At 36.3% G+C, this 24,342-nt stretch overlaps 1 protein-coding gene across 1 annotated transcript in view; it reads right to left on the bottom strand.

Moving 5' to 3' along the window:
- Positions 1 to 368: 368 nt before the first annotated feature.
- Positions 369 to 24,342, bottom strand: part of RSPO3 (R-spondin 3) — an 86,535-nt gene continuing 62,561 nt past the window's right edge. The window contains exon 5 of the mRNA XM_021693499.1: positions 369 to 1,605. Within this exon, the coding sequence (XP_021549174.1) occupies positions 1,412 to 1,605 (194 nt within the window). The 3' untranslated portion in view covers positions 369 to 1,411. The remainder of the gene's footprint in view (positions 1,606 to 24,342) is intronic.

The following is a 24,342-nucleotide window of genomic DNA, read 5'->3' on the forward strand; positions in this document are numbered from 1 at the left end:
TAGGGTGACTTCAATCCCCAAAAGAGATCCACAGACTGAGAAAATATGGAGAAGAAAAGGCCAAATGTTCAAGATGCAGGAGGAACTGACATACAAGGAAAGATGCTAATTTCTAAGCAATGAAGGGGGAGCAGTGAAATCATTTCGGGAGGCCTATGCACCTAGAATTAGAATTTTGTTGATTAAGGGAAAAGTTGAATAAATATCTCCTAATATCCTATAAGTAAATCTCTATCTACTTACAAAAGGTGGATTCCAAAAGCAAGCATTGAGAAATGTAATATGTTCAGATTACATAGGATACAGAATTCCCTTTCCTAATTCATGAGTTCGTAAGCGTAACAATTTTCCAATAAAACAAACAATAAAACAAAATGAACAAAACTTTAAAAACTATCAACAAATATATTTATTGTGGTGGCTTTCCCCCCTACTAGATACACCTTGTTAGAAAGAAGTATCCCTTTTAGTTCCAGGTGGACCATTAAGCAGGTAATAAAACTGTTTTTCACTCAGAACACACATGACTTTGCAAACATGTTCTATTCTCCTTGCTCTAGTTTTTGTTTTTCTATGAAATCAGAATTTTCTTCTAATAAGTATGATTTTGCTTTTGGAAGTTACAGGTCCATGTTTACAGACTTCTATAACCCGAGGGGTAGCAGAGGCTGAACCACACAGTGCTGACATCGATTGGAGACCTGTTCCAGGTAATCACGACCCTTCACAGTTTTGTAAAGCACAGAAGTCATCTCCAACGCTATGGTTTCTTCCACATTTTGCCCTTCTCCAATCCCATACATAATGCTTAACTCTGGTGTACACTCTCCTGTTTCTTGCAGAAGGACATGGTGAGAGCAATAGAACCGATCTGAAAACAGTCGTTTCTGTGGGGATAATTCCTATGATCCCAAATGCCAGGCCCTAATATTTAAGCACTCTCTAGATCTCCTGGACAAAACAACACCATACTTTGAAAGATGCTTCTCTTCCCTGATCTCTTATTTACTTTGAAGGGATACTGCATCTCTGAATTTGCAGAACTATCTTTCGTTTCTTAAAGCAATAGCTTGAAAATGATTTTTAGAGGGAAAAAATGTTGCTTCTCCAGATGTCATCATTATGTTGTTACATCTTATAGCCTATTGATAATTATGTACAAAATTTCTTGTCTCTTAGAAATGCACAGAAGCCTGTAAGATAACCATTTGAAAACATCCCTTCTTTGAACTTTTGGCTCTTTGTTGTTAACTATGCTTGTATGAAGACTATAGCAACTATTTGGAATGTTGTTGAGACTGAGCAGTAACTGACACGTTGTCCATTTGTGGTCCTAATGGCTAGAGCACCTGTCCTGGGCATCTGGTTGAGATAGCAGCATCATGAGTTTACAACGATCTCATGGGACCCTCTAATGTACAGTGCTGACCGATACCGATTTCTGTTGTTTATCTTGGACCTTTCGCTTCTTCTGCTGCTGTTTGTCTTTGTTTTCTCGTTGTTCTGGAGTTTCTCTGCTGGGTTCCAGACCTTTGTTATCAGGTATTGCGTCCTTACTTTCTTCTTTATTAGGTTTTTTTCTTTTCCTCTCCCTTCCTTTTTTCCCTGAAATGAAAGAATACACCTTTTAAAAATACATTCAATCATGTTCTATTTGGTTATTCTAAGTTTTAAAAAACGAGTTAAATTTCTCTTAGGTTGGATATCATACCCATAGATACCAAGTATCTAACATTTAGATCCTTCACTCAGCTACTTTTGTTGAAATCTGTACCATATTTCAAGAAATGTGAACATGGATCACAAAATATAATGAAACAGTTAATATATGATAGTTTTGGACAGTAGAAGTTTCTATAGTTATAAGTTTGATCATTATTTTACATGGTAGTTACTTATGAATATTTAATATAAAGTTTTGAATAGATTTCTTGCCATATAAGAAATTTTTAATGTGTATATGTTATCTGACTCCTATTTAAGGCACTACTTTGTATTCAAATTTTTCCAAGGAGCAGTTACATATTTGCAATCTGCTGATATAACTGCATGCCATCTACTAAAGGAGAATTGCTTTACATAACAAATATGCAAATACCAGGATAACTGTACTTTATTTCAACGCAAATGTTTATATGTTGAAATTAATTTCCTTTGCAATTACATGCAGAGTGCTAACTATAACTTATCAATAACCCTACGGTATCAGCTATGCAGGCAGGAACATTGTGTCTCTCTCACTCAAATGAGCAAATATTTATTGGATATACACTAGATTCCATGGAGATCCCTGATCTTGAACTGGGTTTGAAGTGTAGATTTAGTTCAGATTCACAGTATGGGGCATTTTAAAAAGTGGAATCAACATGACCTTAAAGGTTTTGGTGTGGAAAGGCATACTGCAAGGTAGACTGGAGGCAGGGAGAAGAACTGAGTTTCATTCTGTTGGCATTGGAAAATTGCTAAGAGTTTTAGGGGAAGAGAGTAATTTGAGCAAAGTGCATGAGACTTGCATCAAATTGGATGGACTGTTTTCATTTATTTCTTTTTTTGTTTTGTTTCTTATTTTCATTTATTTCTAGACAGTGAATTAACTAAGCATTTTATTATCATTTAAACATTATATGTATATATATATATATTTAGTCTACAGTGCAAAATAATTTTTGAGGGCATGGTTTTAGTAGCATCCATCACTATATATATGTATATATATCCCAATGAGAAATTACTGAATTAAGTCAGTATCATAGGAAATGAAAACTAGGAACCAACCACTCCTTGATGTGGGACAAATTCTGATAATGTGCATCCCCACAGACTGAGCCATGTAAAATTTGAAATTAGTATCTGTCTGCAAAAAATCATTTTAGACAAAGTATTTTGGAGAATTTATTTGTATGAGAGAACCAAAATATTTTCATGTCCTGAAATAGGCTGGAAATATTGAATACAGTGGTTTGGCTTTCTTCTTCTTGAGCTCTGGTTACAGAATCCTAGGGAGCAATATTATTAATACCGCATATGTATCCCGGGCCAACAAAATCTCCTTGGATTAATGATTTTATGCCACAGCGAGCTTTGTCTGAGACTATATTTATAAAATCTTCCAACTACTTTATGAAAACTTGCCTTGTTGGGCTAAACATAATGCACCTCCAAATTCTGGACTCTAAAAAGACATTATGCCTCGAGCTTAACTAGTTGTACACTGATTGACCAATGCCATTATTCTTTTCACTTGAAAGAATTTGCTGGATTGATAAAATTTCTGAGGAAGGAATCTAGTTTCTTTTTCTCATTCTGGCTTTAATTATTACACATTTGAGGTGCTGATGACTTGAACTTGGTAATTAAACAGAGAAAACTGAAGAGTAAATTTACCTTCCTGAGTATGCAGCATAATTTAATTTTCATGAAACTGTACAAAGTGAAAGAGAGAAAGGCTGGTTTTCATGATATGTGCTTGGTTTTCAGAAGGACCTGGTCACAAAAGTTAGATTACATAGTATTTCCATTTTGAGGAGCATTTTGGAGGTGTTCAAGTTCAACTCTAAAAAAAATTGTCAGTGAAAATTATTCCAAAGTTCCATAAAAACTACTGACCCCAAACAAAATGTTATTTTTATGGAAATTATCCAAAAGCTCAGTGTTTGACATTGTTCTCTTGATGATGGTCCAATGTCTTACAGCTGTGATCTTAACCATAATATTCTGAACGGATAAGAAATATATTGTTTCTTTCTTGGCCACAGATTGATTTATATGTTTTTTAGCCACATGTGACAACATATTCAACTTACAGTGCATTTCTGCTTGTTAGCAAACTGATACGACTATTTTTAAGACAGGCAGAAACATTTTTGGAAGTAGCATGAAACTCAGTATTATAGTTTTATTAGCCAAGGAATAACTATTTAGTCTGGGCAGTGAGTGTAAAGGGAGGCTCTAGTAAAGTAACAGGAAACTAGCACATTGTACATGATTGTTGCCCAACAGAGGGCTATTGCACAATAGAAAAACGGGATTATTATTTTTTACACACCATGTGTTAGTGGTTGTAAACACTAACTACCCTTTTGCATAAATAATATATTTTCCTCTTGTCCAAGAAATAAAATAGAAATGCAGGAGAGTGGCTGCAATCCACTAAAAATTACGTGCAATTTGGGAAATTTTGTAAGGTTTTCATTAAAGTGGACTTCTTTTTCTATTCTGATGACTTTTTATTGATGTGGTCAATAGTTGTTTTATACTTGTTTTGGTAAGTTTGCAAACTAAGAAAACTTATCACTATCTTATATACGTGTTTGCGTTTCAAATCAATCAATCAATATCACTGATATTCAATCAATATCACTGATTATGCATGTGTACACAGAATTGGGTTGTAGAGTGTTCTAATGATCATCATCCCTCGATGTTCCAGGTATGAGGTTGATGTCGGATAGAGACCATCCAAGAGAAATTGCTATTAGCAATCAAGTGCGACCTGAGCCTTTATGGTGCAACATTTGTTTAAGACTGCTGTTTTTATAGTCAGAAAAGCACGGTGCTCAGGTTCTAGGTCTGCCACCAACTAGTTGTGTGACTTTTGGCAATTTGTTGGTATCTCTCAGGATTAGCTGATATTTAACCTGTGGATAATCATTACTACTTCCTAAATGTTGTAAAGTTTACACGAGATGCTTGTAAAGCACTTAGCATAGGGCCTGGCACACATTAATCATGGAAAAATGAAAGCTGATGTTATTAACTCATTACAAAAATATGAATTAAGCTTCTACTCCATGCCAAAACGTGTGCTACAACTTGGGGATACAAATGAGACATGGAGATAGGCACAATAATTGTAGTTACAAACTAATGGTAAAATAGAGAGAGGCGTGTGCAAGCTCCTAATGGGAGCACAGCAAGGAAAGCATTGACCTCTGCCAACGGAGATCGAGAAAGACTCCCCAGATGGGGTGATGTTTTTGAGCCTTACAGAATGAGTGAGCGTTTGCCAGGCCGAAGAGGGCAAAAGGGGATGTCGGGCAGTGAACAGTATGTCAATGAAGGCATGCAAGGACACGGTGAATCCGGGGAACTGAAAAAGTAGACTTCCGTGGTTTGATCAGAGTCTAAATATAGGACATTACTCAGAGAAGCTGGAACGATGTACAGGACTCATTTGCCATGTTGGGAGTTTGTCCTGAGTATCAGTGATACTGAAAATGGGAAAAGGGCAAGTATCAGAATCTGAGAGTAGGGCAGAGTTTGGATGTTTCTGTGACTAGTTTAGAAAAGGCCAATAGGATATCCTGACATGTGACCTTATTTCCTATTTCAGGGGCACTTTTGTAATTAGAATCCATAAAGGGTGTGTACACAGTGACAGGTATCTATTTTTGGGCCTTAACTTTTTAAAAAAAATTTAAATTCAATTAACATATAATGTATTATTGGTTTCAGAGGTAGAGGTCAGTGATTCATCAGTCTTATATAATACCCAGTGTTGAGCCTTAACTTTTAAAAGAGTAGCTAAAATCTCTGTGCAGATCCGTCTAGCCACATATTATTTAAGATTTCATTGCAGATCAGTATCACATGATTGAATAGGTGATATTTTTGAGATACTGAAATTATTTCCTATTAGGACAGAAATACATAGTCATTTATCTAAGCACCTCCTAGGGCCTTCTGCAGGCCAGGTTTCCCAGCATAGATGACTTTGAGAAATACATATTCCTAGGCCCCACCCCTGGAGCTTACGATTCAGTAGGTCTTATGAGGGGCCCAGGAACCTGTAGTTAACAAATTCACCCTGAGTTTATTCTGGTAAAGAATAAGACCCATAGCTGTAAACCAATAGAAGGTGCAAGTTCTTTAAATGTATACTCTCAAAGTTTATTTCACATCATATGGTTTCTCATTTAATTTCTTTATATATATAAAGTATGTTTTTTGACGTACTGTAGCTACTAATTTTTTTTTTTTAAGATTTTATTTATTTATTTGACAGAGAGAGAGCGAGAGCAGGAACACAAGCAGGGGGAGTGGGAGAGGGAGAAGCAGGCTTCCCGCTGAGCAGGGAGCCCGATGTGGGACTCGATCCCAGGACCCTGGGATCATGACCTGAGCCGAAGGCAGACGCTTAACGACTGAGCCACCCAGGCGCCCTGTAGCTACTAATTTTAAGGCAAGTTTTCTGACTAGGTGCATTTGGAACAGACACTTAGATACAAAATGAAAATTAGTTGCAGGTTGTCTTTTAAAAACCTGTTCAAATACAAATATGAACTAAAAGGAATAAACATGTAAAAAAGAACAAAGAGAGAAGGAAACAGTCCTGAATTATTCTTCCTAAATTATGTATTATTTAAGTTCCAAGTGAAAAATGAAAACTACAAAAAATGCTAAATTACCTTTTAAAATGTAATAGGGTTATAAAAATTTGCTTCCACAGAATCACAGATAGAATTTATTTGTTGGAAATTACTCAAATTGTGAATATCAGTTCACAATTTTCTGAATGTTTAGAAATGTGCGCAGAGGTCTTTAGGAGACTTCTTGGTGAATTTCTTGCATGACACCACTAAGGGGAGCTATTGAGCTTTCAATAGCTCCACTTCCAAGACAAGCTGTATTGTTTTTCTCAAAAAGCTGAAGTGTATCTCACATTCTTGACGGAGGACTAAATATTATTGAATCTATAACTAAAACCAATTAAATAAATAGCCCATTAAAATATAATGTATTGCTAGATGTTTTCTCTTTATTGGTTGTGGAATGAGGTTCAATTGGAAACGCATGGTTTTATACCTTCAAAAAAGCACAAATTGTGCGAAAATGGGGTTAATCTAATGATTTTTAATCTAGAATTGACCTGAATTTTATGTATAGAGGATGAAAATTCCAAATTTTATTCCTTTAAGTTAATATGTCACTGGGGAAATTTTGCAGAGGAGGGGAAATTGCTATAGTCTAACTTCTTCAGCAATTACGATCTGGTACGTAGTTACATATAATATATAAAGGCTTTTGAATTGTGGACTATACAAACACAGAACAGCCTGACCCAGTGGTAAAGAACACAGTTGAAAGTCAGAAAGGCCAAATTCCTTTTCAGCTGTATTATTACCCAGTAGAATTTGCTTCAGGAATGCGTTCAAACCTTTTGTTTGTTTGTTTGTTTTTTAAAAATAAAATAGAAATAGGGGAGCCTGGGTGGCTCAGTCGGTTAAGTGTCTGCCTTCGGCTCAGGTCATGATCCCCGGGTCCTGGAATCGAGCCCCGCGTCGGGCTCCCTGCTCAGCGGGAAGCCTGCTTCTCCCTCTCCCCCTCTCCCCGCTTGTGTTCCCTCTCTCGTGTTCTCTCTCTCTGTCAAATACATAAGTCTTTAAAAAAAATAGAAATACTTATTTCCTTGATATTATTTCCTTGACATTACTCTAACCTAGGAATTTATAGCAAATATATTGAAAATATGAAGGAATGGATTTGTAAATAGACACTTAATTTCTCCAAATTGAAGTTTAAAAGCTACTTGAATTATTTTTTCTGTAGTTTAATACCTGACTTAATTTAATTGCATTTCTATTTAACTTCCAAGATCTTCTGATTAATTATTCACAGAAAAATAATTTGGCATAGAATTACATAGTCTACCGAATGCTGTTAATTTGGGAAATTACCCTGAACCATTTTTGCAAAGCTAGCTCTGATCATTTAAAATATATTACGATCGAAATAGCATTTTCCCAACAGGTGAAAAAGACTAATACAAGAGATGCAATCCATTTGTGTCACAATTCTTTTAGGAATTCAGAAACAAGAGTGTCCTGACTGTAAAACACCGAGTGTAAATTTTAGGAGGTGAAAGGGGATAAACCCAGCTGTCTTAACATGGCACTCAGGGTCCTGGTCCTCTGTCCTGGCCCCTGCTCACTTTGTCACTCCCTTCAGTGGCCTCATACTTCTCTTCTTAGTCACCCCTGCACTTCACTCACCACAACCCACTATGTTTACTGATCCCCTGTGTTGGATACATTCACTAGAATGCATTCTCTAGCATCCCTTGCTCTAACACAGACTTTGTGTTTAATTCTCTGCCACATGTCACTCCTTCAGGGGGACCTTCCTCTCTCACTCACCTTTTCCTAGATTAGGTTACTGATATTTCTACCCTCTTTGCTCAGTAAGCTCCCAATTAGTAGCCTGTTGCAGTAAGCACAGTGAAAATGACTAGGGTGGTCTGTTTCTAGAAACAGTAAAAGTAATGGTAATTAAAGTTTAATGGACACTTATATGTATCAGGCATATTTCTTCTTCTTCTTCTTCTTCTTCTTTTTTTAAGATTTATTTATTTGAGAGAGAGAGCTCAAGTGAGCAGGTGTGGGGAGGGGCAGGGGCAGAGGGAGAGTGAAAGAATCTCAAGGCGACTCCCTGCTGAGCACATAGTCCCATGCGGGGCTTGATCTCACAACCCTGAAATCACGACCTGAGCTGAAAATGGAGAGTCACCAGGCAGGCGCCCCTGTAGCAGGCATGCTTCTAAGTGAGAGCACCATGTCTACAAGCTCTACTATAACTATCTCCACCTAACACTGAGGAAAATGAGGCTCTTAACCACACAGTGCCCTTCTGCCTCGTGGCACATCTCAACAGAGCACCGTGTGGTATGGCATCTTGTTTTATTTCATGCGTAAGCTACTCAGTCAAAAAAGGGGGGCAAGGAAAGTGTGTGGACTAACCTAATACAACAGAGAGTTTTATAAAAATTATGGCTTAGGATATACTTTTTTAACCTCTTGGAATTTGAATTCTGAGCAGCAATTTGCTCACCAGATCCTAACAACATTTTGAAAGAGATGTTCTATGTCAGCACCAGCCAGTCATCTCATTCTCTCCTCTCTTCTTATTGCTACAGTCTATGTATTTTTCAGTATTTCCATCCCCTTCCCAGTCGTAAAGAGGTAGGATGTAGTATATGTGAATTTTGGAAATTATTTACCTATTATGTCATTTATATATAACTTAGAAACTTTATTTTACCTTTAAACTACCACTGCTACATTTCTGAAATCCTCATAAAATTATCAGAGATTTTTATATTTTGTTACACTTAACAACAAAAGAGAGAAAGAAAAACTGTACTTAGATTTAAAAATCCTAGTGAGTCATGAATGCAGTCCTATTATAAATCATTTCATTTTATAGCAAATGTCATAAACATCAACGGTGACAAATTTTTAGAACTTCTATTTTCATAATCTGCTTTTGCATAATAAACTTTCTTTTGTCAAGTTGAATACTTTCCTTATGAACTGATTACTTTTAGTTCACCTTGACAGATTTTTTTCCTGTTGTTCAAATAATTTCATCACTCACTGAAGATTCAGGATCTGAAATTTTGAATTTTAGCTCTGTGCTGACAGAAATTTCCATGGCCCTTTCACCCAAGGTAACTCTATTCCATCTCATTGCTTCTGCTGCCCAGAACCCTAGCCTGGACTCCTTGCACTCAAGAGGGACATTAGTTAGAGTCCAAAAGAAACTGTTAAAGATACTGGATATTGCATACTAGGCATACCAGGACGTCTTCCTGTTGTAAATCATCAGTGTTAAAAGAATAGTTAAAAGCACAAAGGAGAAAGTGCCCAGAGATTTTTTACTATTTGCAATATTTACAACCTACGCATTATAAAAGTAAAGGGTATCCTGTATTTTATTTTATAATATTTTAAAAACATAGGAGGGCATGAAATTTAAGAAAAGAGGTGAACATAGGGGAAGGGAAAGAAAAATAAAATAAGATGAAAACAGAGAGGGAGGTAAACCATAAGAGACTTCTAACTATAAGAAACAAACTGAGGGTTGCTGGGGGGGACGTGGGTAGGGGGATAGGGTAATAAGGTGATGGGCATTAAGGGGGGCACTTGATGTAATGAGCACTGGGTGTTATATGCAACTGATAAATCACTAAATTCTACCCCTGAATCTAATAACACACTATATGTTAACTAAATTGGACTTAAACAGAAAATTAAAGAAAAATCTATTATAGCAATTTAAATATTTTAAAAAGCCAGTAAAATAGTCTCTTTGAAAATTCCTGTCATATGAATGCATAAAAAGATGTGGCATATATATATATATATATAATATATATATTTATATATAATGGAATATTATGCAGCCATCAAAAAATGAAATCTTGCCATTTGCAACGACGTGGATGGAACTAGAGGGTAGTATGCTAAGTGAAATAAGTCAATCAGAGAAAGACAATTATCATATGATCTCACTGATATGTGGAATTTGAGAAACAAGGCAGAGGATCATAGGGGAAGAGAGGAAAAAATGAAACAAGATGAAACCAGAGAGGGAAGACAAACCATAAGAGACTCTTAATCTCAGGAAACAAACTGAGGGTTGCTGGAGTGGAGGGGGGTGGGAGGGATGGGGTGGCTGGGTGATGGAATTGGGCAGGGTATGTGCTATGGTGAGCACTGTGAATTGTGTAAGACTGATGAATCACAGACCTGTACCCCTGAAACAAATAATACATTGTATGTTAATAAAAATAAATAAATAAATAAGAAAATGCCTATCATACACATATTGCCAGACTCAAAGTACATAAATAGTATCATGAATAGGTTTTCTCATAAAATTATTTTAAAGCAAAATACGTAATTGTCATTCCAGACTACTTATTGATTCCCTTAAGAAGTCTGAAAACATTATTTCTTTAGTATTACATTATAATTCCTTTTTAAAACTTTTCATGTTCTTGTGATAAATCAGGCTTTCTAATTCTGTGTCAATTTAAATTTTAAATGTGTATTTAACATATCACTAATCAGCAATTAAGTTGAAAGTACTGCCTAAAGTGTAGGTTAGTTTGAAAATCTGAGTCTTAAATATTTTTTTTCCTGGTTAATTTTATTTTCTTGCTCTAAATCTTTCTGAGTTGATAATCATGCTATCCCTGTCCTCAAAACACATTTTAAAGTAACACAATAAAGCATGCTTAAATTTGTGACTTACTCAATTCATTTACCTTAGAAAACCAAAAACCTCAGTTGTATCAATATTTGATTCTGAATGTTAATGTTTTTCAAATCTTTTTCCATCCTTACATATTCCTCTCAGGAGGGAGCACAGTATAATAGCGAGTTTTCATGCAGAGCTTAGAATAACATTGGTATTTGAATTTTCCCCATTTTTCTTTAGTTTGGTATATAGGCTCACAGTTCAGTCCTTCACATTTGAAATGCATATTCTGGAGTTTGTTAAGGGTATATATCCACCAAATGCCTTTTTTTTCTTTTTTAAAGAGAATAACTAAGCCAAGAGCACTGTCTTCATCTTTGATGAAATATAGCTTTCCAATTAACAGGAAAGTCCTTCATTTCAAAAGGCTGAACAAAATGCTACTTGAAAATTCATTCCAGCTGGTTAAGTCGAAGAACTGAAAGAATTCCAAAGAAAGAATATTCTCTTGGCATTTATCATTTGACTTCATTTGGATAAATTTCTGTTTGTTCCAAGAACTTTCCTCAGAATTTTGCTCTTCTGAGACAGAAAGAGAAGTGTTGATAGCCATGTTTGACTGGACTCTACTTCCTCCCTTACTCAAATTGTCTACTCGGTTGTATTGACAGAAAGGGATGGTCTCATACTTGCTGACATATTTGCAGTGATTGATGATACCAGAAATGTTGATATTATTCTAATCTCTTTCATCATTTTATGCCCTAGTTGATTCTGATGTCTAATTCTTGTTCTACCACAGCCTACTCTTCCTTTCTTTGAAACTTTTTATTGTTCTATGGGGGAAAAAATGAAACTCGAATCTGGAATTACATCACAGAGGGAAAAACAACTACCAAGTCTCCTATTTAGCGTGTGCTACTCCAGGATATTTTTAGTAGAGATGTCACACACATTTATAGCTATAATTTAATATTTTCAGCTATTTATTGATTACCTATGTGAAGTTCACTTTTTTTTAATGTACCTTCAGTACATTCTCAAATGTTTTCACCTTACTTTAGTATTTAAAACATTTTTTGAGTTACAGACTCTATCTCAAACTATTGATTTCTTAAGCTAGGATGGAAAACAGAAAAATCTCATTTAGCCTCTATTGACATTTGTAATAAATAAATTTTATTCATAATGTAAATAAGATCATAAGCAGCATATTTCACCTGTGGCAGATGATGCAAACTGTTTTAGGTACTTTTTATCCTGCTCTCTTGGTGCAAATATCTGTTTGTTTTTTTTTTAAAGATTTTTATTTATTTATTTGAGAGCGAGAATGAGAGAGAGAGAGCATGAGAGGGGGGAGGGTCAGAGGGAGAAGCAGACTCCCTGCTGAGCAGGGAGCCTGATGCGGGACTTGATCCCGGGACTCCAGGATCATGACCTGAGCCGAAGAGAGTCGCTTAACCAACTGAGCCACCCGGGCGCCCCAAATATCTGTTCTTAATTAGAAATACTTTCCACATGCACTTCCCAAAACCAGCAAGATAGTTCCTTGCAATTGTGTCGTCAATACTGGTTGCCTACACTTGAGTGGAATACAACTGGTTTAACTTCTCTAAGGTATTTTGGGAATTGAATGTTTGCTAACCTAGAAATATTGGCCTTATAATTAAGTGAGATTAGTAAGATTTTACCGTATCTCATTTTATGGCTTTCACTGTCCTTCTGTCATGGCACTAATGTGCATTAGGGTGGGAGAGGAGAGTCAGGAGGGTAGGCACATGTGTAGCCAGTGTGTGTGCATGCTTGTGTATTACATATAACTATATACGTACATATTTCTTTATAGGTTCCTTCCCACCATAAATGGAAGAGTTCTATTTTTCTGGTGAATTTAAAATACCAGCTCAAAGACAGAAAGCTTGTTTCCCCATTTAATTTTCAACCAGTCTAACAAGAAGATTCATCCTATTATGAGTGTTCTTCAGAAACTTGATCCTTTAAAATTAACAGGCTCTGCCAGGCTACATGACTTGTAACTTTTTCTCATGAAACGTTACTTCCTATATGTCAAATTAACACTTGCATCTTCTTTTTTCTTGACGAACTTTCAAAATGTTGTGAGGAAAACAAAATATAGGTCCTCTAATAGGCATCTGATTAATGCAGAAGAAATTAAAGAATTATTTTCATTTTTCAAATACACAGCCTTCTGTATGTGGACTTTCTCTCCCAACACTGCCATGATCATTAGAAGCACAATTTCCCACCTCTTTGCTACTAATGAGTTAGTAGCACACTAGTTCGTTTCCTAACTAGTTCATTTCTTTCTGCTGTTTTGGCTGGGTCCCTAAATGTATCATGATGTATTATCTACTGAATTTTTATCTATATTCCTAGCATTTTTGTAATATGTCAAGGTGATACTGAACTACACTATTTTTTGTAATATTAGGAAGAACATGTAGTAATAATTGCAAAAATGATCAACTTATTTTAGTAGGAACCCAACCTTAATTTTGATTCCCTATAAAAATATTTCAGAAGGAAACACAGTTCACAGAACAGGTTACTTTGGTGGTAGGTAGATAATATTGGGGCTTCTAGCAGAGGGTTTCTGATTCATTTGCATATTTTTGTACACGGAAAACCTTGAGACCTTGAGGTGTATGAGGCCCACATACTAGGTAAACAGGTAAACAATGTTACCGTTGCTCCAACGAGTGTGGTAGCTTCTCCCCCCCCCCCACTCTTTTTTTTGGCAAGAACCTGTATGCAGTAGCTACTCAATAAGTATTTGTTGAAAAACTTAAATGAAAGATAAGTAATACTCTCTTTCCCTGATTTCATGCCCATCATTTTATTCGAGGGAAGGTTGGAGAAGGACAGGTATACAGAAAGATGCTTCTGATGTTATTCTCACATACGCAAGCAAGCATGCCATGATTGCTCAGTATTTCAATCAAACAACTTGTCTTTTTTTTTTTTTTTCCTTAGAGAGAGAGATGGAGGGGGTGGGGAGAGGGGTGGAAGGAGAGAGAGAGAGAAAGAGAATCCCAAGAAAGCTCCAAGCGCAGTGCAGAGTCCAACATGGGGCTTGGGGTCACGACCCTGAGATCATGAACAAAGTCAAAATCAAGAGTTGGACGCTTAACCAACTGAACCACCCAGGTGCCCCCCAAACAACTTGTGTTAATGAGTGCCATTTATTATTACAGAGTCCTCAGCCAGTAAGCCACTTCTGTTCCAATATCGGCTTTAAGAGGCAACAGCCCACTCCAGAGAGCTACATCATGGTCTCAAGGAAATAATTTTGACTTACCATGCTCTAGAAGCTCATCTTTAGGACCAAACCAAAGATGAATAACTAGAATGTCCCTAAGGCTGCTTCAAGAAGAGACCTTAGAAATTCAAATTGCAACAGAGAGGTATCCTACTCTTCTTCTATTCTGAAAAGGAATTTAAATCCTAGAACACTTTCAGGGATTTGAAGTTTCTAAAGTTTCCCTGAGGTGGGGAATGTGGACCATCTCCCAGCCCCAAAAGGGGAAACAGTGGCCTAACAAAAAGTTTCTGAGACTGGAGAATAAGTAGTCAGAGGGAGGGAAAGGGGAAGTGGAAGAAGAGAGGAAGGGACTTTGGATGATTGTGAGAAGTTGAAAGATGGCAAAAATAGCCTTTTCTTCCTTAAATTATCTTCTATAGCAGGCATAAATGATGCTTTATTTGGTGGAGTTGGGAATGTAGTCTTCTTTTAAAATAATGAAATATGATCCTGGCTCATCTTGACCCAATCTTGGGGCTTTTGAAGTGGCACTACACAGTCTCAGAAGCCGGATTTTCCCCTTGCTTTTGAATGACTGTGGCTTTTGTTGTAATCTATTGAATTTTGCTGTCAGTGGAATTCCACCCAAATAGAGGGCCATTGGGTAGTATGATGAAACTTCCAATTTAAGAGGTGTAGCAAGGGCAGCAAATGGTATGTGTAATGCACTTAATGAGGAGAGAAAGTCCTAAGAGAGACTTAAACAAATGAGCTAAAAATTACAGAAACTGTGACAATTCCTGAAGGAATAAACTCTGTCTTACTCAATCTCCCTGGAAAATGAATATTTGTTTGAATATTTAAGAATCAAATAATATGATCTTTGAAATAAAAAGGCCAACTGATAAAAAAATTTTAAAGGGGGGAACCTGGGTTGCTCAGTGGGTTAAGCGTCTGCCTTCGGCTCAGGTCATGATCCCAGGGTCCTGGGATCGAGCCCCACATCGGGCTCCCTGCTCAGCGGGGAGCCTGCTTCTCCCTCTCCCTCTGCCTCTCCCCCAGCTCGTGCTCTCTCTGTCTCTCTCTTAAATAAATAAACAAAATCTTAAAAAAAAAGTTAAAAAAAGTTTTAAAGGGATAAAGAATTTTTGATAGCCCATGTTTTTGGTGTTTCTTTTCTGAGCAAAGTAAACAGTCTTCCTGTGTGCCAGAAGACCATATTGAGGTAGAAAGGGAACACGTGATCAATGATTGTATATAAATCCTTCCCTTATCTTCAGGGAATTTTTAAGAAAAGGGGTAGTAGTCAGGACGTGATTAAAAATACTGAGAAGTAAAAATACTTAAGGAAGGCAGAAGTAAGATTGGCAGATTTGTCTTTCTGCTGTTCTGGGGCTTAGGAGGGTGGTGGATAAGAGGGAGAATCTTCTCCCTTACACCTGGGTCACCCTCAAATCAAATGCATTTTGGGGCCCTGCAAACTCTGTTGGTACTTTTTGGCTGTAGCAGAACCTTGAGGAGTTAAGCCAAAAAGTCTCCTGGACAGCCTTCCTTGACTATGAACACGTCTGGGTATGGGTTTGCAATTCTGTCCAAAAAGAAAATGATACCTGTGATTTCTAAAAATCATCAAGTATTTCCGAGATCACTTAGATCATAGATGATTTTCACTATCGCTTACAACACATGGTAAGCAGTTGCATTCTTTATGCATGTGTATTTGAGATTTTTGATTCATATGTGGATTAATACATTAACCCATTGCACTGTACTTGTTAAGTGTTTTGAAAATCACTCTTTGCCTATATACATCCTTAAAGATACATTTTAAAGTTTGCTTTCTCCATGAAGTCTTCCCCAATAATTTTCCAGCAGGTAAGCAGGGAAGCAGGAAACCATAGCTTCTGTGACCTTGGACTCTGAAGTTAGGTCTGAGTCTGATTCTCTGTCAAACCATTTAGCCATTGTCTATTCTTGACTGATGTTACTTAAACCCCAAGACCCTATTTTTTAAAAAATGTGTGCTTAAAAATATGGGTGGCATAAAATTAAATGTAAAAAATTTGAAATGAGTATCAGAAAATGTGCATTTTAGAGAGAATTGGCTATATTACTTATCAGCTATGTCACCTTAAATTAAGTACTTTTTAAAAAAATTTTATTTATATATTTGAGAGAGAGAGAGAGCACAAGCAGGATGGAGGGACAGAGGGAGAGGAAGAAGCTCCTCAGCGGGGAGCCAGGTGCTGGGCTCCATCCAGGAATTCTGGGATCATGACCTGAGCTGAAGGCAGATGCTTAACTGAATGAGCCACGCAGGTGCCTCAAAGTACTTTTTGTGCTTCAGTTGCCTCTAATTTACAAGTTAGAGTGGATCATTCTTACTATTCTCACTATTTGGTGTAGGCGTGAGGAATAAATGATATATAAGTACTTAGAAAGTGGAAAGAACTATGAAATTATAACTCCTAAAATAATGATGATGATGATGATGGTGATGATGATGATTTCTGTGAAAATATGAAACATTTGAGTGAATCAAGTCACCTTCGAAAATAAAACCGCCTTAATTTGACTAAGGTTAAACCTCAGGGGAATTTAATTCTTTTTTAAGACTTTTGGTGGAAGTCCTTAACCCACTCAAATCCATCTGCTTTAGTAAAATTGTGAAAATTTTATCTCTCACATCTCTCTCAAAGGTGCTATTCTCTCTTTATTCTCATTTAGTTCTAGCCTCTTATCATCTCAAGAATGTATTTTTGCAAAACTGGGGACATTGCTGTTCTTTGCTTCCAGTTATTTTCATCTTGCTGACAGGCTATCTTCTTATACCACACGGTGCTGGTCTGTTGTTCCTGTTAGTCTCTTGTTTTTAAATTTCCCTAGCGCCTGTACTCCCAAATTTTATAGAGCATTATTTCTTTCCCTAATTTGCCTCTGCTTCAGCCACACTACATATCTCATGATTAGTTGGTCACATCATGCTCTTTCTTGCTTTTGTGCCTTAATGCTGCTCCTCAATGGAGAGCTTCTTGAGCTGGAAAAATTCTAATTGTTCTATAAGAGCCAATAACAATTTACCTCCTTTGTTTCCAGAACATCATACCCATCTATCTATTTTGCCATTGTTTGCTTACAATCAACTCTCCCATTAAATTATGAACTCTCAAATGAGTCTCATATATATTTGTGTATCTTCCCTATCATTTTTATTTCTAGCATCTAGCACAGGCCCTGGCATATAGTAATTACCAAATACATAAAATCAAATGAAAGGATGAATAGACAGAATGCTCAGAGCCAGAATCACGCAAAGCAAGATAAGTGGTGACACCACAAGGCTTAAACTGAAGAGTTTAATGACCATTTTATTCACAAACACTAATTTTCTAGTAGGACAAGGTACTTTATTAGATCTACTTTTCCTCTGTCACAATTACATTGCTTTGTCAGTTTCTTTATGCTATTTTCATTAAAGAAATCTTTTCTTTCTGGTGATCTAATAAATAAAATTGTTCTATATGAGGCATGGTGTCATTGCATCACCCCAGCTGGGAGCAGTGAGGATACAAGACTTACTCATGGTACCACTGCAGGCAGCTTCCAAATTCTAGGCTCCAATTTGTCCTCTGATTAATATACACAACGCATGCATGCTGAGCACGGGGTGATAGATTTAGTCATATTTTTCTTCAGTCTGTTTATGAGAAGGATTAACTTTCCTCTTTAAATCAGTGGAAGATAGAGGGGACACAGAAAGAATAATGAAAGAACTGGGCAGACTTAGCTGAATCAGTCAACAATTTCTCGTGAAGGAAATCATCACCATTGAGTGTTCACTTCATAAAAATGAGCAATGCCAGTTAATGTTTGTCCTTGGCTTGTTGACCACTTACCAAGGGTCCATTAAGAGAGTATTATGTAAATTGGGGGCCCTTCAGATTTCCAAGAAGTATGGCCTGTTTTACTGGAACAACTCTGTGGTATTATTCTGTAGGCAGAATAAGAGCTTTGCAAAGATGCCCATGTCCTAATCCTGGGAGCTGTGAATATGTCACTTTACATGGCAAAAGGGAATTAAGATTGCAGATGGAATTAAGGTTTGCTAATGACTTTGAGATGGAGAGATTATCTGGGATCACTCAGGTGGGTGCAGTCTAATTTTGAGTCCTTAAAAGTGGAAGAAGAGGCAAAAGGGGGGTCGGAGAGATGTTATGTGAGAAGGACTTAATCTGCTAGTTTTGACTTTGAAGATGGAGGAAGGGGCCTTGAGTAAAGAAACGTGGGCAGCCTTTACAAACTGGAAAAGGCAAGGAAATGGATTCTCACCTAGAGGCTCCAGAAAAAAAACACAGTCCTGTGATCACCTTGATTTAGCCTTATTAAGCCTATGTTAGAACTATAGTTCTGAACTATGGAACTGTAAGATGATAAATTTGTGGTGTTTAAGACTCTAAATATTTGGTAACTTATGGCAGCAAGAGAAAACTAATACAGGCCTAAACTTTGTAATGGTTTTCTTATATTTGGTTCATAAAAATATGCCAAAGACTTTTTTGAAGACTGCTATCCGACTATTCAAATGCTCTAGGTTACCTGAATGGATCATCTTAGTTATGAACAGCACCTAACTTGTCTACACAGACCATTAGAAAGCATAAGTACCTTAAATTCCTTTCTGGAAACTCTAATCTAGGAAATTTGGAGAAATTGAATTTATTGATAACAGACACAAAATAATAAATCGGTCAAAGGCAGCCAAGTGTCAAAAAGAAACACATACTAATTTTTTTAAAGTTCATACCTCCTCTCTTTATCCAACCCTTATGAAAACCAAAAGTGTGCTTTTTCTAAAAATTATCTGATAAATTATAAGCCAAACTGTGAAACAAGAGGGGTCCTCACCATTTTATTTTTTACATATATGGTGAATGTATTTTCAGTGTCAATTTGTGAACAAGAGTTCCTATTAAGCAGAAATTCATCTGGACTATATCATCTGCATGATCAGCTTTAACAGAAATGAAAGAATGTGAAAACCGGGAGATTCTTTAAGAGTGAAATTATGCCTTCCTCCGTGCACCCACACCAATGTGGTTACAGAACTTTGGGGAATTTATTCCAATGTTTTCCGTACTCTTGGTGTTCATTGCTTCAGTTTTTCCTATCAGAACCTCCTGAGGTCAAAAAGTTTTGCCCTTTTTCAGAGACTTTTTTTTAGCCGGTGAAGGCTTCTGAGCTCACCAGAAATCAAAATGGGATGCTGCACTATGTCAGAACTGCATGTTTAGTCTGCCTTCCTAGAAAATAATCAAGAAAAGTTATATGTGAAAAGACACAGATGCTCCTTTCTCAGCAATATTTTCATACTTTTGAAGTAGAATGTGAAAAAATCTAGTTGAAATCTAGAACAATATGTATTTTGTTTATCCACTTATTTTATTAATTTCATTATAGAAGTGCACAAAATATAAACGTCCTTTGGAAATGCCTAAAATTTTATATAATGTAATATAACATAATGTTATATTATATGTAATGTGTAATAGAAAGCAATAAATGTCATACCATGTGGATGTTGATTCTTAGCCCAGCATATTTTTCTTTGAAAATTCTTAAGAAACTGATACTCTACACTATTAATTCTGACTTATAACTGCACATACTTACAACATGTTTTTATTTAGCAGGCTTCCAATCATTTTAGGGAACTCTTTGAAGGGATACCTAAAACTAAGTTGCTCCCAATTTAGTCATATTACTTATCTTTTATTTTTACGATGATGTGAAAAAATAGTGCGCAAATTAAAACTGCTTTAAGACATACATTTTGTTATGAGTTTAGTAATAAAGAAGCTTGTGTGTATATTTCAGGAAAATTCAAGGAGTTGTCTCTAACATTTATAGTTGTTGTTCAGCCCAAACTCTACAAAATGTCTCTATTTGTCAACTATAATATATAATCTAGTGTTTAAAAATCTATATAGTGAAATAGAATTAGTTAGCATTTTGAAATTTGGATTTAAGGTAACTATAAACATTGTCTCATAGGATGAGCAGTCCTGGAAGAGCAGCTAAGTAAATATTTATTAATATTAAATGAATATCAGGTTTATGTCACACTTCATTGCTATTTCAGAAATGAGTCAAAGAAGGACTGTATCCCACAGATTATGAGACTGATACTAGTGTAATCAAATTTATTATTTTATTCCATTGTTGAAACAAACAAACAACAACAGAACCCCAATAACAAAAACAAAAGAACATTGGCTCTCTCTGACTCCTTTCTCTGGACAGCCATTAAATAATTGGCTTTTGAGGAAAAAACAAACCCATCTGTAACAAGTTTGGCTTCTTGTGAGTCTGTTCTCCCTTTGTTTTTCATCTCCTTTACTCAAGTTATAAAAAGAGAGAAAGTAGATGCAAATCTTGTCAATTTACAATTCTAAAACTTTTCAGTTTTTGTTTCATCATTTCAGTTTTTCACCCAGCTCTTATTATTCATTCCTAGAGTTTGTTATGTACTATATTCACACCTTATCAATAATTCTAATGGAATACAGAGTTAAGTTCTTGGGACAAGCACTTATTACTGTCATGGAACGTTTGATGTCAACCTCAAATCAATTCTAGATTACATCGGTATCCACATCCTCTTTTTGACAGGGTATTGCTCTCTGCGGTCTTGAGACAAATATGTGGCTCCTGCCTGCTGTATGGCCAACTGGGTTTAAGGAGGTGGCAGAACCTCATAGCTGACAGCTACCAGATGAATGTGCCCCTTCTGTACAGCTGAGATATGAAATTGCCATTGGTGAGCATTTAGGACAATCTGGTAGCTGGAAGGCTGAGAATTCACATTTGTGATATTTAAGAAGATTCTAGTCTCATTGGCTCAGTCCCAAGAATTGGGTAACATGTTATAGTTTTTGATGATTTGTTGGTTATTTGTTATTCTTTTAAATTCCCAAGAAATGAGCAAAATATCCAGTGGGAACACTGACGTGAGCAATAGACTTAGCAGTCACTTTTCATGAGCTATCGGCCATGGCACATCACATAAAACCCCCAAAGCCAGGGCAATTTTGGGTCAGGGTTCTCCCCAGTTGGAGAAAAGATCTACCATTAAGGAAGGACCAAGTTCAAAAGAAGTCTTGGCTTATAATGTAAGGTTTGAGAGAAGTTGTAGATTGGTGGTGGTGGGGGGGGGGGGACAAGAAGTGTTTTCTGAAAATAAAAATTTGCTGCCCCTGGGAATCATTGGGATTATCAAGAGTATAGTAATTTGTCTACAAGGAATTCATATTTTGCAAAAGGTGTCACCTGAGCTAATTTAAGATGAACTTTTACTTTTATTTGAAATTAAATAAATATTTAAACCCTGGAGTAGAATATTTCTTCTTTAAATTGTGTCTTGAGCTTTCTTATTGTCCAAACCCTGGATTATCATAAATTTATCCTAAAATACTTACTGGTGACTCCTGAGATAAAGTGCCTTTTTTTCTTCCTTGACAGTAAAACATATTGTGCTCTTTTAAATAAAGCTTGTTTTTTCCACCTGTTTGACCATATCAGTTATGGTCATGAAAAATAGCTAACCTAAACAAGTGGGATTTTAGGATCCAAAGAAGCTGATAGGAAGGAATCAGTATTTTAGGTCTATTCACAAAAAAGGAAATAAGTTTCTTGATACTGGAGCTCCCACCCCTTTTGTTAACAGGCTTGTACCTCAGCTTCCTTTTCTGCTTAGTCATCGCTTTAACTCCCACTCTGAGATTAATTGCATGACTCTTAGAGATGAATGATCTTCCACTTAATCTTAGCCAGTGCAGTCTGGACAACCTCAGGATTGGTAAGTCTCCTCTTGGGTGGTTTTCATTTGTTTTAAGAACATTAAAGTATCTCATAAATCTATATTTATTATATTGGTGAGTAATCTACTATAATTAAATATGAAATGCTCAAGACAATGTTAAGGTAACATCGGGGTCACAAACCTTTCTTTTTTTTAATGGTGGTTTCATGGCTGCAAACATACTCTGGAATTTGCTTTTGTCTTTATGTCTGCATCTGTTTAACGTTACAAAGAATCCAAGAGCATATCATCTTCAGATAGGTCCTTTATAAGTGTTTTAAAATAATAGTGATGAACTTTGATGATAAATACACAATATTTATAAGGAAACAATTTAAGATGAATTTTGGAAAGAATATGGTTAACAATACCCTCATTCAATGTAACGTGTCCTCACTTACCATTATTAGCCAATTTGGTGAGCCAGTCTTTTTTTTTTTTTTTTAAAGATTTTATTTATTTATTTGAGACAGAGAGAATGAGAGAGACAGAGAGCACATGAGAGGGGGGAGGGTCAGAGGGAGAAGCAGGCTCCCTGCCGAGCAGGGAGCCCGATGCGGGACTCAATCCCGGGACTCCAGGATCATGACCTGAGCCGAAGGCAGTTGCTTAACCAACTGAGCCACCCAGGCGCCCTCGGTGAGCCAGTCTTAAAGAATATAGTCTTTAAGAATATCCAGATTTGATACTAGACCTATTCTTAGTAGTTTTCAGACTGAGACTAATATGGAAATGCAGAAATCAGCTTAAGTTCATGAATTTGGAGCCTATGATCTAGAATAGACTGTGATGTGTGCTGAAGTTAACCTTTGCAATACTGTCAGGGACCCTGAAGAAGGGTTTGTTAAGCAATTCAATATTGAACCAAATGGCTGTTTAAATTATCAGAAAGTATAAAGTCTTCCAGCACTTTGTACTCATTTACAAAAATAATCAGTGTTGTCCAGGAAGTATTATTTGATAACTGAAGCAGTCATCTAACCAAGTTCCAATTGGCAGCAACAGATTAACCATACGCAATTTAAGAAAGTAACACAGCTGAATGTCTTTCAAACATATTCTTTAATTCTCATGAGCAAAGCTCTTACTTCTTTGGATTTCTGGAGTTTTCAATATTCAGCAAAATACATATCTTCCCTTGCCCCCCAAAAAACTAAATAATGTGCTTTGGGACTGTGAAAAAGTTCTTCCAATAAAGGGCTTCTATTTTCTAAGTTAGACAAATAAATAAAACAAATGGGAATAGTTGAAGATAAGAAACACAAATATAGGGTTAAAACCACAAATCAATAAATGACCACAGATCAATAAATAACTCTTATACTTGGAAAATGTATGTATTAAAGGATAAATAAATTATAGAATATAAAGAGAGTGAGGTCAGCATTGATTGCTTTCAATAAGCTGGGGAAATCACTTCTTTTCACGTTGAAATGAGCACTAAAAAGTTTTAAGATTGAATGAATTTTCATGCATCTGTGATTAAAGTCAGGAATATTAATGAATGAAGTCTAGGAGTTCCTTACTCATATGATGTCATGGCTAGTTTAAAGAGTAAGATAAAGCTGCCCAAAGATAGAAAGCTTCTCCATAAATCTAAACATTATTTCTGTCAGACTTCCTTGCAAACTGGCCTAAAACAATTTTACTGAATACCTAAAATGGAAATCTATCATATGGGTGAGAATAAATACAAATAGATCATAAAATGGGCTTTGTTTAAGAAATGTGTTGGTGACTATGTTTCCAGTTCTCTGACTCCATACATATTATTGTAAATTACTGTGCAGCACACACATATTTAAACTTTGAGAAAAATGAAGACTAGTTCCATTCTAATGGTTCTAGAGAATATGATGGCAGTGTGGTCAACCTGAAAAGCCATAGGACATCTTCCCATAAGGACAACAGCAACAAAACAAAATCCAGCATAGAAGCAGTTTCATATGTATCTATTGCCCTCATTTCTTAACATTTCATGTTTCTTTTGCCCTCTTCACACCTCTTGGTCTTTTCCTGATGGAAGCATATCCACTATGCTAACACTAGGCTAAATGAAGTGTTAAGAAGACATCCAAATGGCTAACAGGCACATGAAAAAGTGCTCAACATCACTCGGCATCAGGGAAATACAAATCAAAACCTCAATGAGATACCACCTCACACCAGTCAGAATGGCTAAAATTAACAAGTCAGGAAATGACAGGTGTTGGCAAGGATGCGGAGAAAGGGGAACCCTCCT

The sequence above is a fragment of the Neomonachus schauinslandi genome, chromosome 8 (genome assembly GCF_002201575.2).
Source record: "Neomonachus schauinslandi chromosome 8, ASM220157v2, whole genome shotgun sequence".
In the NCBI taxonomy this organism is placed as follows: domain Eukaryota; kingdom Metazoa; phylum Chordata; class Mammalia; order Carnivora; family Phocidae; genus Neomonachus; species Neomonachus schauinslandi.